The 16,716-nt window shown below is 35.8% G+C and overlaps 1 protein-coding gene across 2 annotated transcripts; it reads right to left on the bottom strand.

Moving 5' to 3' along the window:
- Positions 1-695: 695 nt before the first annotated feature.
- LOC116305783 (hatching enzyme 1.2) lies at positions 696-16,268 on the bottom strand. 2 transcript variants are annotated; one of them, XM_031715755.2, is made up of 9 exons: positions 16,079-16,268; positions 11,608-11,661; positions 5,682-5,849; positions 4,894-5,052; positions 4,511-4,663; positions 4,290-4,413; positions 3,413-3,588; positions 2,949-3,019; positions 696-2,245 (listed from the first exon to the last, which is right to left on the bottom strand). In XM_031715755.2, the coding sequence occupies exons 1-9, from the start codon at positions 16,200-16,202 to the stop codon at positions 2,060-2,062; spliced, it is 1,215 nt and encodes a 404-aa protein (XP_031571615.1). In that variant the 5' UTR covers positions 16,203-16,268; the 3' UTR covers positions 696-2,059. The 2 variants fall into 2 exon arrangements, with proteins under 2 accessions (XP_031571615.1, XP_031571616.1); XM_031715756.2 differs by lacking the exon at positions 16,079-16,268 and adding an exon at positions 11,765-11,981.
- Positions 16,269-16,716: the final 448 nt, after the last annotated feature.

Below are 16,716 nucleotides of genomic sequence, written 5' to 3'. Positions count from 1 at the left end.
CCCTTTGGAACCTAGATTATAAACGAAATATTAGCGCGACGTCCGGACAAGTTCAACTTGGGTAAAGATTTCGAATCGACATTTAACGCTCACTTGGGAAAAAATGACTCTTAAAACTTGAGCTGAGAAGGCAAACAAACAGTTTTACAGAATCGACTGAGATGAAACAGAGAGGCGAGAAACTGAGCAAATGTATTGGAGTTGAAATTAAGGTTTCGCAGTAGAAGCAATATTATTCATGTTTCAGTATGTTAGCAAAAGTGCGTCAATATTGGAGAATTGTCATGTCTTGAGTGTTATTGATTATATAAGAAACTTCAAATATACAATTTCAAGAAACCCACGTACAGCTGTTCTGTTCTCTGATTATTTTAGGGATTGAGCGAGTCTATTTTGTTCATATTCGTGAATATCAATTTGCATGTTTTTACGGCTACGATTTCATGGCCTTTCAATCCGCACCGTTCCTCGCCCTTTGTCACGTGATATAGCCGTACCGCGTAGGCGATTCTGGTTAATTACCAATTTTATTTTATAGGCACGCCTTATCTGATCATGCGCACAAAATACCACGTCTTCAGTTCCTTTCCGTTCACAACCGGCCAACCCAAAATTTAGAAGCCCACTGAGGACGACTATATCTATTTGTTTTTACCATTCGTTTACATTTCTGTGATTGAAAAATTGTAACAAAATTATTTAAAACCCATACTTTAATTATTTAGAATCCAAATAAGTTATTTTTAGGACAATAGCTAAATAGACCGATTAATTACTTCATTGATTCATTTTAACTCCCAAAGAAATAATGTACAGCTATTTAAAAAACGGTTGGTGAGGGAAGGTTTTGTTGCATGTTACATACCAAGCCCAAAATGCACTATGGGCAATAAGATGCAATCAGCGAAAGGTCACAACGATAGAATGTTACCAAACTTTGTCCGCACGTTTTTTCGCATATTTTCTTCTGTGCTGAATCTAATACATTTCAAGCTTGTTAAACGACATGCATCCCGCAGCATTTTTGAAATAACTGTATTATATTTTCTTGAAGTATAGTACGCCGAGGTAATGAAATGGCGGGTGTGGTAGGTAGCCCTTCCTCTTCCCCTCTCATAATATCCAATGTACTCTGCCCTATTCTGACCTACTATTAAGAGATGAATAATATGTCGCTAAGTTTGCGGTGCGCATTATACCATCATTTCCAGGTTAGTGTAGACACGAATTTGTAATTATTTGAGTATTACACTTTAGCAGCTATTTTTTGTTAAACGGGTTAACTCTGAAAAATTATTCCATATTGTTTGCACTTTAGTAGGTATTCTATGAGGCTTTAACTATTTACGCATCTAGCTATGATTTATAACTTCCCATACATCGATTCACTGGTCACACACAAAATATTCAATCGAGGCTTCAAGGTAGTTTCAAAAGATCATTCAAATTTACCTCGTAGCCTCGGTTGACCGCTTTGTATTTGACTGTAGAACCGATTTATGAAAAGTGGTGAATTTACTTATATTTATTCAGATTAAAACATCCCACATTGGAAACATGAGGCTTCATTCACAAGTGATAAGCCTTTTTGAGGAATTCATTAATTTCGTTTGATGAAAATATTATATATAATCTTTAGAGACGTCAAATAAAAGGGTATGTATGCGCTGACTTCGAGCTGATGTTGTTTTGTGTGCTTATTGGTCAATTCGTTCAGTCTGTGTTGCGTTAGGTTCGGTGTGAAAAAATAAGGGATGATATCGAAAATAACATTATTAGCTGAAATGGATAAGAAATGAGAGAAACTTTGACGTGAATAGACCTCTTTACTTTGGATGTAATATTTTCCCATACCAGACCACGTGTCATTCTCTAGAGTATCATTTCTTTGTTTAGAGTGAGCAGACGCATGAATATGGATACAACTCAAACAAAGAATCTTATTCTCAAGGAAATGACACGTAAAATGAAATAGGAAAACATTACACCCGAGGTTAAAATTTCTATTGAGTTGTCGGAGGGATTTTTTTAATGCACTAAAAGAATATTGAAAATTTTATTATTCAAACTGGACATCGTCCATTACGTGTGGATCAACGTCACATCCATATAGCTTGTTCACTTGTTCGATGTTTCGTTTACTGAATCCGATTCGCTGGCCAAACTTTCTTGACGGGTCTGCTTTGTCGATCAAAGTGTCTTCTCCATTTTTAGTAAACGCTGAGTTGTGGTAGTGAAGAACAGACTAATGAACACAAAGGTAAGAAAATGAAAATGAAAAATAAAGAATAAAAAATAAAATAGCATTTATTGATTGGAATAAAAAACATATCGAAAGTTACAAATACAAATAAATTTAAGAAGAGCAGACTAATGAAGACAAAGGTAAGAAGATGAAAATGAAAGATAAATCTTTGCAACGGATAAAAAAATAAAAAATAAATAAAATCATAAAAAATAAAAAATTTATTAAAATAGTATTCATTCATTGGAATAAAAAACATACCGAAAGTAACAAATACGAATAAATCTAAGAAGAAACGTATGAAAAGCAATCGAAAAACTCTATATTACTATCATCAGAATTATAAATTGTGCTACAAATTTAAGAAATTGAATGATCAAAACTAAGACTAAGTGTTAAAACTATATTGCTAAATTTCATCTGAGAGAAAGTCTATTAATAAAAATGCTTTTAAATCTTTCGGTTAGAATAGAATAGAAGAAATGCGAATTAAAATAGGGTACGACAGCCAGGACAAGGTTCAACATCCCCTTCCCCTTCCTTCTCCTCCCCCTCTCCCCTCGGCCCCCTCCCATCCCCCTCTCCTCTGCCAACTCCCCTCCCCTCTCCTTCCTTCCCCCGAACATACGCACTCCTTTTCAAGAGCAATTTTATTTGTAATAAACGGACAAAATGTTGGTAATAACGATAATGATAAACTTACGTCAAAATCATATCCTATGCCAAGATCATCTACAAGGTATCTTGGATATTTCTGAAAATTGTGTTTCAGTCCTGCGATCGAAAAAAAGGAAATGCATTGATCAGACAATCAGGAACATTACATTTTGACACTTTCATGTCAGAACAATTTTTAGTAACGTCACTTTCACTGATTTCAGAACAATTTTGGTGACGTCACTTTCATGCAAGGACAACTTTTAGTGACGTCACTTTTATATCAGTACAACTTTTAGTGACGTCACTTTCACTGATTTCAGAACAATTTTGGTGACGACACTTTCATATCAGGACAATTTTCAGTGACGTCACTTTCACTGATTTCAGAACAATTTTGGTGGCGTCACTTTCATGTCAGGACGACGTTTATTGACGTCATTTTCATTTCAGAACAACTTTTGGGGACGTCATGTCATAACAATTTTCAGAGACCATTTTTTTTCTTACTTTTCTTGATGTTTTCCCAAACAACTTTAACATATTTGTCTCTGTCAGGACGAGACTGTTCGTGAATGAAGCCAATACTGTGTAGCATCTCATGGATGACAGTCCCCTTCCTCTCACAGCCATCACCTATTGATATCTTCTGTTTACCACCCTGTTTGCCCACACTGGAGTAACACCTACGATCAATAAACGCAAGAAGAATATGAGAATGAAAATTCGAGTCATTCCGCGCAATACCGCTCGTAATGGTATGACAAAGCATAATTAAAGTGCACAGAAAGAATTGTGAAATTTTCAACGGGTAAACTAGGGAAAAAGCGCAGGACGGCCCCTAAGGAGGCTAGCATCCATCATGTGACCGAGGAAACACCTAAGAGAGTAACCTAGAGGAGGCTAGCAAATAACGCTTGGATTCTGAATCTGTCCTCAAATTTTATACTCCGCATAATAGTAACCAGCTGAGCAGTGAACGCTTGGATGCAAAGCATGAGTGGACAAAATGACCAGCCAAAGCATTTTTGGAGCTTGAAAGAACGACGCAAACGTGGCAGTAAAGTGAAATTGTTTCTATTCTTCTTTTGCATATTTCTGCTTCTTGTAGGCACGTATTTTATATTTTAGTCAAAAGAAGACAGAAAAATAAGCAAGAGTTGCTTTACAGTAGCCTGGAAATGATAGTCTCCCCCACAGCCGCTTTCAGTGTCGTCACGCAACGCTTTCTCCCCTGAGTAGCTACTCAGGGGAGAAAGCGTTGCGTGACGACACTGAAAGCGGCTGTGGGGGAGACTAGGAAATGAGGGCCGGCGGCAAAACAGCTAACACGCTGTGATTGGCTAAAACAAAATTCACCGCTCAGCTGGAAAGTATTTGTCCTTACATGGATTTGTTGGAGAAAAAGTGCACATGATCATCATCGCTTTCTTGTTTAGGTTCAAACGTGATACATGTGTACTTATTGAAATCGTCCACAGCTTGTCTTAATCGTTCCCTTTTGAGTTCATCTAAGAAACAAATATAAAACACTACAGTTAGATAACGTGCACTTGCGGACTCAGACAAAGAAAACACGAAATCAAGCATTAGTATCAAATTCCTTACTAAAGTTTTTATCCACGGAGTAAGGTACTCGAACTATTCCATCTTTCTTTTCCCATAAGTATTCCTTGTCGACCAGGGCATCTCTCTTGGAGTTCTCTGCGGTCAGATGCGACCGGAAGTGGTCTGACATAACTATATCGCCTTCAAAAAGATCTGAAATTCAAGTTCAATAAGATTTTGTTTTGGTTTCTTTGTGTTTTTGGTGTTTTTTGTGCCTTATGCATTGATTTTCGTTCCGAGAAAGATTAGCCTGATCAGGGAAATATTATTTAATTAATAAAAGAATGAATGTAGCACAAGTTACATATTAATTAATGCGTAAAAGGGGAAGAACTGAATTTAAAGTGCCAGTTAGACATTTTTCTGGACATCTCTATACTTACGCCCTGTTTTTGGAACATCACTCTCTGTTAATTTCTGCTCCTTTCTGGCACTTCCTCTTCTTTTTAACGCCTCTTGTTGCCTTCTATTCGTTGCTTCTTCTCTCAGAAGCGCCAGTCTGTCTTCCTCTGTTTCACCGCGAACGGGTTTACTGTCTGATTCTAAAGACCATGGAATGCGTTAAAGCAAAAATCATATCGACACGAGAAAAGGTAATGTTCAGAAGCGCTGTAAACGATATATTGCGATAAACAGAAAGTGCTTTTGGTACTCAATATTCGCTTGAAAATCTATAGCACAAGTTAACTGTAAGAATAGGTACTAGCCGTGCCTGGACTAAAAAATCCCGTGTCTAAGCAGTATTGATTGGCTCAACACACGTACCGTAATGTCACGTGACTTTCCCTTTCAATCGAAATCTAATCTTATAAATATACAATATAAACATTAAACAGTGGTCCAAATACCCTGGGTTTCAGAGGCTCTCTCGCTCCAGTGGTTCACGGTTGTTAGTTTTGTGGTCGCGGTGATGAAACCTACAACCGAGCTAGAGCTAGAGCCCCTAGAACAAAGAATAGGATCCCAAATGCCTCTAACTTCTACAAAATTAAAAACTAAAAAAAGACAGAAAAAAAAAAAACCAACAACAAATAAACAAACAAGCAAAATGAGAAAACAGCACTCGACTGACACAAAAACAGCCACACACTATTTACTTATCGTCTGGGCTTGATCTAGCGCGCGCCATGGGATTCTGTGCATAAAAAAAAATCATGAAGAAATCAATTACCATCATCATTTTCTTCTGATTGCAGTCGTTTGCGATAGTTCTCAATTTCTCCTAGTACCCATGCCCTGTAGTCTTGGGCCCGGACGTCATCTTGGGATTCGTCATAGGCTACGTTATCATTTTCCGAGTCTTCTTTGGTTCCGTATGCAAACGGTCTTCTTTCGTCTCCTGTGAATGAAGTAAAAATTATGGATTTGATTTAGTTCAGAAACCTTACATTTTTCTCAAATTTAATGGTACGGAACTAAGTTGAACATTATAGTGATGATCATTTATAGGTAACAACCTACGTCATCATCTTTCGCCACGTTGGATGGGAAAAGTATATTTAAACCTGATCACGTGACCTGTTATTGCCATAATTAGCCATATCTGAACCAAGTCGTCATTTTTTCCAGGCATATTGACTGAGGCTTTCCAAACTGACGACAAGAAATTCCCTTTGGTTAAATTTTCTTTTTAACTTTGTAAAATCAACGTAAATGACCATTTCTTTAGGTAAATATTATGGTATAATCGATAAAACTGTTTTAAGGCTTTTAAACTCTTATTTACGTAAATAAGGAAACGGTCAGTCGAGCGTTCGCGGGTTCCCAATGTGTCTTTGAAAACCTATGACCGGAGTAGATATTTGTAAACTTCAAACGAGAACGGTAAAACTTTCCTGGTACCATTCTTGATATCTCTTTTAGTGAAGATGGCTTCCAAGTGGCAAGATAATGGCGGGATATAGCAATCCATTTCATAGGCAGTGTTGGAAATCAAACTGATGCAAATTTATTCCTTGTTTATATTGCAGCATCGCTGAAAGTACATATCTATGTATGTTTAAAGCTTTTCAAGCGAGCACACACAACGGCACTCACTTTTAGTCAACACAAAGAAAAACCTTAAAAGCGAGCTGGCTAGCTAAAAACAAATAAGGTATAAGTTATCTAGAACTTTTGACATCACACTTCAAAGACCCCAAAGAGGTGTCGTCAAGACAGGTATTTTTTCCCGCCTTGGATAGGCGCAACCAATCACAGACTGCCACAACAGAATCAACATGACACGACATTTTCCCGCCATTTTAGACTCAATGATTTTAATCTTGAAATGTGAGATTACAAACTATTTACTCTTGCACAATAATAGACTAACGAAGTAAATGAACAAATATAATATTATGATGGACTATCCTTTCTTGAAAATGGCCGGAAACTTTTATGGAATTTAAAGTTTCAAGTTGAAAAGAAAATTGACAGATCTTGACGGCCAACATTAGGGCTAATCAAGGACACGCAAGACCAAACTACCGAGAAAAATTATAGTTGAATATAAAGAGAGAAAAAACGCAAAAAAAAAATTCTTCTATTTTCCATCTTTTCAATCGTGAAAACATTTCATCTTTGCTGTAAGCCTGTGCACGTCTTGGAAGAATTTTATAACTGGGATATTTTCTTATGAAAATTGTAGTTTCTGCGTGGAGTACAGGTTACTGGCAGGTGTATTTTCATGGCCGGAGTCATTCACAAGAAAACAGGAACTACAAGAGCTTCGTTAATTAGCCATTTCTGTACTAAAAAGCAGCCTTGAATGGTTCGACCAATGTTTTGATTTGACGATTGATCGTTGCTTTTAAACATTCAATTTGTAAGGTCATTAGATTCCTGAGAAATAATCATTCTCTTCCTTCACTTAGAAGTCGGCAATACCGTTTGTCACCCACAATGAAAGCCCCAGGAAAAGAAGAAAACGATAATTTGCGTGCGAAGGCGTGAGATATAGCGGAATAATATTTTCTAATGTTATAATGAATTGAAGTACTATAATTCTATATAACTGGCAAAACCTAACAGGCTTAATTCCAATTCCAACTGTGAGTTAGTCGTGCCCAGAGGCTGTTTCAAGGTATCGATAAAATTTGAACAAAAATAAATAAATAAATAAATAAAATAAAATTGACGGGTTTTTTTAATCAAAAAAATAACACATTTCACTTACAGAGCATAGCTTGATTTCCATGCAAAGATTTAGGCAAATTTATGTTCTCAAAAGTCATTAATGATAACTACATCAACCTTTCCTGGATATTAAATTCAACCAAGATTGTTTTGAAGGCTTGATTGCCATTACAAAGTACAGGTACCGCGAGTCGTCTATAAATTTGATCCGAAGAGTCGCCAATATGAACCCGTATTGTTGGCTGAAAATAACCTCGAGATACGAGAATCGCGTTTGAATTGGCAATGCGGATTTAAGTTGACGGCGTTGGAAGGATTTTTTCATTATAAACTCGTATTTGTGGCTCGAAATCTCAATAACATAAATATTGCGGAAAATAGGTCCTCTTGATTACACACAAGTCCTACTTTTTGGCCAAGCATGACGAAAAATAGATCATAAAATAAAAATATAAAATAAAATAATACCATACGGAAATTCTATTTTCAATATTACACACAAAATGAAGTTTTCAATTCTAAAAAAGATATTCCATTTTATTCCAATTTGTTCAAATTCCATCCTTTTAATATTCTATTTTTGATATTATCGGTTTATCTTTCAATTTAAATTGTAATCACTGATTCTAACCCAGTTTCTTTAAAAGTTTTCCCATTTCATTTCCCATTTCCAAATCCACTTTTCGAGGCAGTTAATTCGCCGAGTATAATTTAATCTTTTAAATATTTCTAAGAGAGCATATTTCTCAATATATATTTTGTTCGTTCCGTTTAAATAGCAGTGCTGTCATCCCATCGTCCCACAAACCAGTCAGTGACGTCACCCACCCCCGAATCACTGTGCCTACATTAATTATAACTAAGTAATCATATGAAACCCTCACGCCTTTGGTTCCTATCTCTCTGTAGATCCGCCATTTCATTCCGCATAAATTTTGGAATCGTATAATTAATCTACTTCATCCATTGTGTTTTATTCTTGATAATGACTAGTGGTCACTAGTTTGGACTGTATGCGTTGGTGTGTTGAATACATTAAGTCAATAAGATGGAAACTAAACACCGTGTAAAAAAGTTGGACGTTGTGGAAGTTAGTCTTGGTAAACGTAAACGAAAACAAAAAACACACACACGAAAAAAAATTTTAAAAAATAAATAAAAATAAAATAAAAAATAAAAAGAGCTTATATTAAAGCTTTCGACAAAACAAATTGGAATTTATTTAGTTGATTTTTATGGAGGGAGGAAAAGCGGAGAAAAACCATCGAAGAACAGGAGAGAGTACGACACGGAGGACGGGAATCCAATGATGAAGAGCCCGTACTTCCTTTGGCGGGAGTTCTTAATACAGACTCAATCTTTGACTAGAGGGATAAATAATACTGACCCAGGGATAATAATAACTAGGACATCTGGCGTTTAGTGTTCTTGCGATAAATCATCTTTTTTAATGAAATGTACGGTTCAGTTGGACGATTGAAAGTCCCATTTGCATTTCATTTCTAGAAGGGCGGCCATCGCTCGTTTCATTTCTATGATTCCAGCTAAGAGGACAAAAATCCAAATTCTTTTTCATTTTCAGCAGTGCTTCCAGAGACAATAACATGTTTAATAAACATGAGAGCAGGCATCGCTCGGTTTGTTTCTCGAATATGATTCTAGCCCAAGTTCTGATGATTGTAAGCGCGCTGTAATGGCGTTCGTAAGCGCGCGTCCAAATCCTTCGAGGAAATAGAGGTGGAAAAAACTACTCTAATTCAAAGAAACTTCAAAATATCTTGCCATCGAAACAGATAATATTTATCGTTATTATAGCTCATTCTTTTTAATAGACGGAAAATAGCAGATTAAACTCAATATTTTAAAAGCTACCGAGTTATACTTTTTTAAAAAACCAATTAAAATAGAGTAACTTGACAGTCACAATCAGACGAACAATATTTTCTATATTACACTGAAAAATGGTTCTGGGCAACTGATCAATAGTGTCACGGATAGATTAAGCAAATTATTACAAAAGATGGCCTAGAAAAAAAAGATAAATTTAATCAGCTGAACGGATTTCTTTCGACAAACAAACCTTGGTAAACAGAGAAGGTAAAAAGAAAGCGTTTGTTCATTATGTGGCGCAGGCTAACATGTCGAAATTACTCGAAACTAGATTCTATAATAGCACGCACTTAACGGGAAACTCAAGCTGATTAATGGAAAAAAATAATAAAAAGATATCTTGATCATACTAGATATTTCCTGACATAAAGTATGTCTAACTTTGTCGTTCAAAATCCTCATTAAGACTCTAATTAAAAATGACTGGCTATGCGTAGATCAAGGACAAATGCATTTCTGTGGTTTGATTGTGGCGAAGAACTTTAAACCAGCCGTGTTGATTAACAGCCTACAATTTTATACCCACAATCAAACTCACACCTGGTCATTTCCAAAAGGGTTTTTTTCCTGAACTTTCATTTTAAACACGCTGAAAGCTTCCTTTAGCGCATTCATAGTTAACTATGGCACATTGAAAAAAACCTTTTACCGGTCTGTCTTTTCTTTCTTTCTATAAAGGCTGTCAGCAGGTTTTCACGACATTTTCCCTTTCTGTTTTGTCTTTATTTTACCATTCTCTTTGTCTCACTTATAGTGTGAATTTGTTTTATTTCACAGAAAATGCTTCTTTGCGAATATTCGCACCTGAAGACAAAATTTTTAGTGTCGAAAATTGTTTTTTCTTTGAGGCTTTCGTCTTCGTTTCCGAACAGCCGTTTCCTTGAACATAGTGAAATTTCGCTTTTTTCCTTCTTTAGGATAAAACCCCAGTAATAATTAACTCAAAATAGAGTCTTAACATAGCGAAAAGTAAAATAATTCGCAGGAGTGAAATATATAGCGAGCTGCGGCGCTTCATGCTGTTACAGGAAAGAACGCGCTAACATTAAGTTTATAATTTATGCGCATAAATTGATCTCAGCAGATCACAGGAATCACAGGAGTAAAAGGGCAAATCCTCAGCAAAAATGTATATAGATGAAGAAAAATATAAAGATTTATACCAAAAATTTTGTGACATCCCAAAACCTTGAAAATTTTGTTGGAGTGCTGAGAATTTTGAGTATGTCTCGAGCACTCGGTATACTTTTCTTTCTCTCACTTGCTTTTTTTAATTGATTAATTTAAAGTTTGTTTATATCTTGGTATATCAAGACTTGTACAAGATAAGTTTTAGACGAAATATAACGATTTATTAGAATTCTAGATAAAACTTCTACTTGGATTTAATAAAAATATAAAGAAGGCTGCCTTTTTCCGCTTGAAGGGAGTTTAGACGTGACCAAACAATTTTGTTAATATATTTTCCCGAAGCAACTTGCTTTCTATACAATCCATGTATTTCGTAAAAGTATAGAATTTAAAATCCCAATAGGTGTTTTAACTTAAAACTTTACACAAAGAAGATAATGCCAGTATTTTCTAAATAATTAATTCCTAAGACTGTTTTCCTTATGGCGGTTCGTCGCTGCTTCATTTTGAGTCAGATTGGTTTCTGTACTCAAAATATTTGGATTCTCATTTCCTGTGGCTATTCAAGATCTCTTTGAGCGTTCGGATGCAGCAATCATTACAATAAAAGCTCCTACTATCATTCCTAAACGCCAGCTTTTCATAAAGTGCCTGTAGAGAAAGTTTTCTTCTTTGGTCAGTGTTGATAAAGAAGGCACTACCTTGGTCTTCAAGCTCGACTCATAGTGGTGAAGTCAGGAGTACTAAAGATTCATAAACCCTTTCTATTTACCGTTTTCTTTAACGATATCATCTTGAGTCTAGAGCTCTGAGAGGCAAGGCTAAAAAGTATACAAACGCAACTCCTTCGAGCGCCACAGTTAGCTTTTATTGAAGCGTGGACAAAACGAACGTTTCCCGTTTTACAGCCAACAGCAAATAACTAGACTGAATATTAACTTGTACACAAAATAACTTACCTGTAAATTCTCCAACCGGATCATTGTATGGTTGGTCTTTAAAAATTCCTTTGCCTAGAGAAAAGAAATTACAGATAGAAGATATAAACACTCATGATTGTCAGTTCGAATCAGACGTTGATACACCAACAACATTTTGAACTGTAACTCTCTCTACCTTTTGACTCCCTGTTCGATACCCAAGGATAACACGATCCTAACGCCAATAATCCCAAGAAACAAAACCAAAACGTTGTGTTATTGCGACAACAAAACTTCATCTCTGTGGTCCAGAAAGTTTAAGAAAAGTCAATTATTGGAAACCGAGACTTCATGCCTCTGTAGATGCTAAACCAACTTCGTGTCCACCCCGTTATGAATTTACAAATTCCTGTATGGATTATGATATGTTAATATATTTATATCTAGATCATTTGCATCACAACAGAGTCACACGATTGTCTTGTTACGTAGCAACATGTCTTAAATCGAGGAATCTGAAGAATCGGTTAACTAAATGCGCAAAGTACAGAATTTTTTTCAATTTTATAGATTAAATCATTTTTACTAGTAAAGGATTTGACATCAGAGCTGAAGTCTTTCTTGAACAGATCGATAAAAGCTGCTCAAAACAAAAGGTTTCGAAATGATTCCTTTTTTTTTTCATTTTGAAAAGTCGAAAGGATGTCAGGTTTTGAAAGAATGGACCAATAAGACTTCGCAATGGCTTCGACTCAAGTGGGAAATTTATTAATCACTCTACCTGTCTATCATAATGTTGACTTACATTCAACCTCAAGTCTAGTGGAAATTCTCGTTCAAGTACAGTGTGAAGGGGCTGAGCTGATACTGGCTTATAATCAAATCATGTGCCTTTATTAATGATAATAGACTTGCGATTTTTTCCCCTTTCTTTCATTTTCCATCACAATGATCAAGCCTTCTGGCAATATAGGACCAAGTAACTTTTAATTCTTTTTAATAAACTTATTGCATTAGATCATTCTCATTTACCTAATTCTCATTTATTTTATTTTTTTCTTCTTCTTGAATATTTATTCTATATGTTTGGTTTCAAAACTAAATAAATTTCTTCCAATGAAAACCTACTTCAACGGCAACAATATTTCGATTTCTTACCCAATTTATTTCGTGTTTTATCCAAAAACAAGAGAATATTCTCTTGCATAACATTATTTATATCATAGATAATTAAATAAAATATGAAATTATACCACGTAGAAAATTAAAAATCTCGTGCACGTATTTTGTTTAGAAATCTTCTATTTGTTTTTAATTTTGTGGATTCTTCATAACACTGTGTAACACTTAGGGGAAAAAGAAAGAAAGAAAGAAAGAAAGAAAGAAAGAAAGAAAGAAAGAAAGAAAGAAAGAAAGAAAGAAAGAAAGAAAGAAAGAAAGAAAGAAAGAAAAAGAAAGAAAGAAATAAATAAAAACAAACGGAAAGAGGAACACTGTTGGACAATAAATATAGTCTTTGTGGAGCCTAAAACAAGGCCGATAATTTTTTCCCTTGGCCGGTTTATAAAGTTAATTTCTAGAGCGCTAGAGCGCCGGCAAAAGTGTACACAACTGTTTAAAGCAATCAAAATAAACACAAATCAACCCCAAATTATTTGTTTTAAAACAGTAAGAAAAGAGTAGGGCATTCTTCTCTTGTTTTGGTCGCTAGTCAACCGTTCAAAAGAATTAAAATGTGCCCGAAGCTAAGCATGTGAATAAAAGCATTGAAAGGACAAGCCGATCAAGCTGAGTTTGTCGTCCGTGTCATTAAAACAAAACAGCTCTATCTTCACAGTGAAATTGCACATTTAAGCTTAACAAAAGACGTGGAAGCTTTGTTTAAATAAGTGGAAAATTTAGCGCAGATATAAATTAGGAATAAAAAACTGATGAACAAAGATGCGAGGATTAAGGAAGGAGACTGAAAACCCGTAAATGGAAGGAAAGAATGAGAAGAATGAGACAGACATATAAAAGAGGGATATCGATATTGACGACTTTTCGTAACTCCAGTCATCAGGCTCAGTAGCCTTACTTCTGAGATCGAAAAACGAAGAAGACATTAGAATAACAAGTACGAAACAAGCAACTCCTGAATTCGAGCTAAGCCCGCATACACTAGAGTTTTAAGAGTCGCGTAGATAGGTACGATCCTAAGAAAAGTAACTTGGTTCAAATCTATTTAGAAGGTTTGTCAGGCTGTCTGCCCAGGAAAAATGAATTTTTCTTATCAAATCAATCCATTTTTTATATCAGTCCTAACATTATTCAGTCGTCGCATCGGCGCATTCGCGGTGGGTTATTAACATGGCCGTGGGCGTCGCCGTGAGCTGTGTTTGTATGTATGTATGAAAGGATTAACAAAAGACAGTTGTTATGAGTCGTATTTGCCAGTGTGGAAGGCTAGAGGTGGCTTGATGTGAATGGAAGTGTGTGTTTAAGTTTTAACGAATAGATTTGTGTGGGATGATTCGGAACACCTGCTGTCAAGATCGAATTATTAGAATAGTGTACGCAACCCTTGGTAGGATCACGCTTATTCTGTCTGTCTGTTTATCTATCTTTCCTGTCTGTTGGTCCTTGTCTGTCTGTCTGTCTGTCTGTCTGTCTGTCTATCTGTCTATCTGCCTGTCTGTCTGTCTGTCTGTCTGTCTGTTTGTCTGTCTGTTTTCTAATTAGGTGTTAGAGACTGATGTGTGTGTGTTTTGTTTACAATTATAAAATGACTGTTATGAATGTCGCGTTCTGATTGGTTTGGAGCGCGTGCTTTATGAGATCACATTGCACGCTCGCGCACTTTCCGTTGCGACATTCCTATCTATTATTGTAATTTGTATTTTATAAAAGAAACAAAAAACTTGCTTGCAGTGCTGTGTGCAGTCATAAAGCACTTGGGATTGGCAGAACACTCGAGAAGTGTCCAGAAGCACTCCGCTACGCGTCGTGCTCCTCCTAAAACTTTTCTCGTGTTCTGCCAACCCCCGCGTGCTTTATGATAGCACATAGCACGCGCGCGCGTTTTCTATTTCTTCAGTAGTAGGAAAAAACTGGATCAAGTCGGTACGGCAGTGCATTGTTTGACCGTTTTAGGGACCAGTGGGACTGTTAGTTTAGGGACCATTAGAGTGCATTCAGTCAAACTGTTAAGTAGAGTACGTCACCTAAATTAGATAAGTAAATTACTATTTTAGCTGACGTCACCTAAATTTGAAACTACGAGTAAACAGCTACTGAGATCAGGGGGAGAAACGATGATACAAATGAATGTCTATTCATACATTCTCGCTCTGGTAGAGTACTTTTAGTCTCACTGCTGAATAGGTGACGTCACCTAAATTAGATAAGTAAACTAATATTTTAGCTGACGTCACCTAAATTTGAAACTACGAGTAAACTGCTACTGAGATCAGGGGGAGAAACGATGATACAAATGAATGTCTATTCACTCATTCTCTGGTAAAAAAAACCCGGATTAGCATGACCGTTATTTGGCGCGCTTTTACTATTTTAGGTGACGTCAACTAAATAGTTATCTAAGTTAGGTAAATTTATCTAACTATTCAACGGTTTGACTGAATGCACTCTAAAACAACCCCCCGGATTAGCATGACCGTTTTTTGGCGCGCTTTTACTACTTTAGGTGACGTCAACTAAATAATTTTCTAAGTTAGATACACTTATCTAACTATTCAACAGTTTGGCTGAATGCAAAAGCCCAACAATTAATTACTGCTATTCAAAATTCGGGTTGGCGTCGGATTCTGTTGATATATATATATATATTGCCCGGCGTTTGGCGGGAATATTAATATTCATCATGGCGGTAGTCCAGCCTTTTTACGACTGTTTAGACTTTAGAATAATTAAATACGATTAAGAATATTCTTTGTTTTAAAAATATATATGATTTCTCATATTTTAGTTACGTTTTGATAATCACTGTAAAAATTGCAGGTACTGAAAAATTACCCTGTTTATAATGATAAATAGGTCACAGAAATACTCGAGCTCAACTGCATGATATTCCTATGGACTTGAGAGAAGGATTCTGACAGAATGATAAGATTTCAGAACTTGTGTTAGCTAATTCATGAAAATTTTATTGTTTGAAGAGTTTATAATTTATGACATTTCTACACGTTGTGTATGCCACGAATTCATAGTATTTTAAAACTTCAATTAATACATAAACATTGGATAAAATCTAACTCAAAATTAAGTATAGTCTTTAGTGGAGAGATAAAGGAAATACAAAGATCATTTGTAAGAAGTTTTAGCAAGGAAAACTAAACTTCACACAGCCTTGTGTAAATGAAGCACGCGCTAGAATCCCAACAAGAATCAAAGCTACCCAGAACGATACTCTAATATTGTGATAAAAATTAACTGTTACTTCGGTTTTCTTCAATATAAGAATAACTAATAGAGAAAATATAAAGTTATATTTCCTTATGGGACGCTTGCTTACCTGTTAGAACAGAATATAGAACATCAGCCAGAGCTCGTTGTCTGTCGTGCTGTTGAGGCGATACAAAACTTCCAGAGACTACAAGTACCGAAATAATAAATACTAACTGTACATTTGCTATCATTTTGGTTGAATAAAAGAACTAGTCATAAATGGTTAATTTTGGTGTATAATAAGCTACGATTATAATGTTTGGTGTTGTTCAACTGCACTATCAAAAGCATTCCTTCAGATTTCCTGTCAGTCTGTAATATAAAACCGATAGCTGTGACGTCATCTTTAGGGCATTGCAAACGTACTTTCGGATAGGGAGTGCGCCAGTCTAAAATTTTTAGAATGCGTTACAATGATTGTCTAAAGAAGGCTATATCATCTAAAACTAAAATATTTTAGGAGTTTACAGTTGTTGACCCAAAGGAACCGGATTCCTTTTTTTCATTTTGTATTTTCAGAATTTTACATTTTTACAGTTTTTCCTGTTGATACTTTCTTGAACTAAACGATTTTCTCGTGTTTTGATTTTTTCGGATACCTGGCTTTTTTTGATGACTGCTGTATATGCATAGCTTATATAGTTCAGGGCAGAGTTCAGGGGATGCCCAATCCCAGCAGCTGACGACCAATATAGTAAGTTTAGC

The sequence above is a fragment of the Actinia tenebrosa genome, unplaced genomic scaffold, assembly GCF_029948245.1.
Source record: "Actinia tenebrosa isolate PJP-AT-01 unplaced genomic scaffold, QUT_ActTen_1.0 PGA_scaffold0__85_contigs__length_37466705, whole genome shotgun sequence".
Lineage (NCBI taxonomy): Eukaryota > Metazoa > Cnidaria > Anthozoa > Actiniaria > Actiniidae > Actinia > Actinia tenebrosa.
The sequence above is the reverse complement of the archived record's forward strand: the minus strand, read 5'-3'. Positions and strand labels throughout refer to the sequence as shown.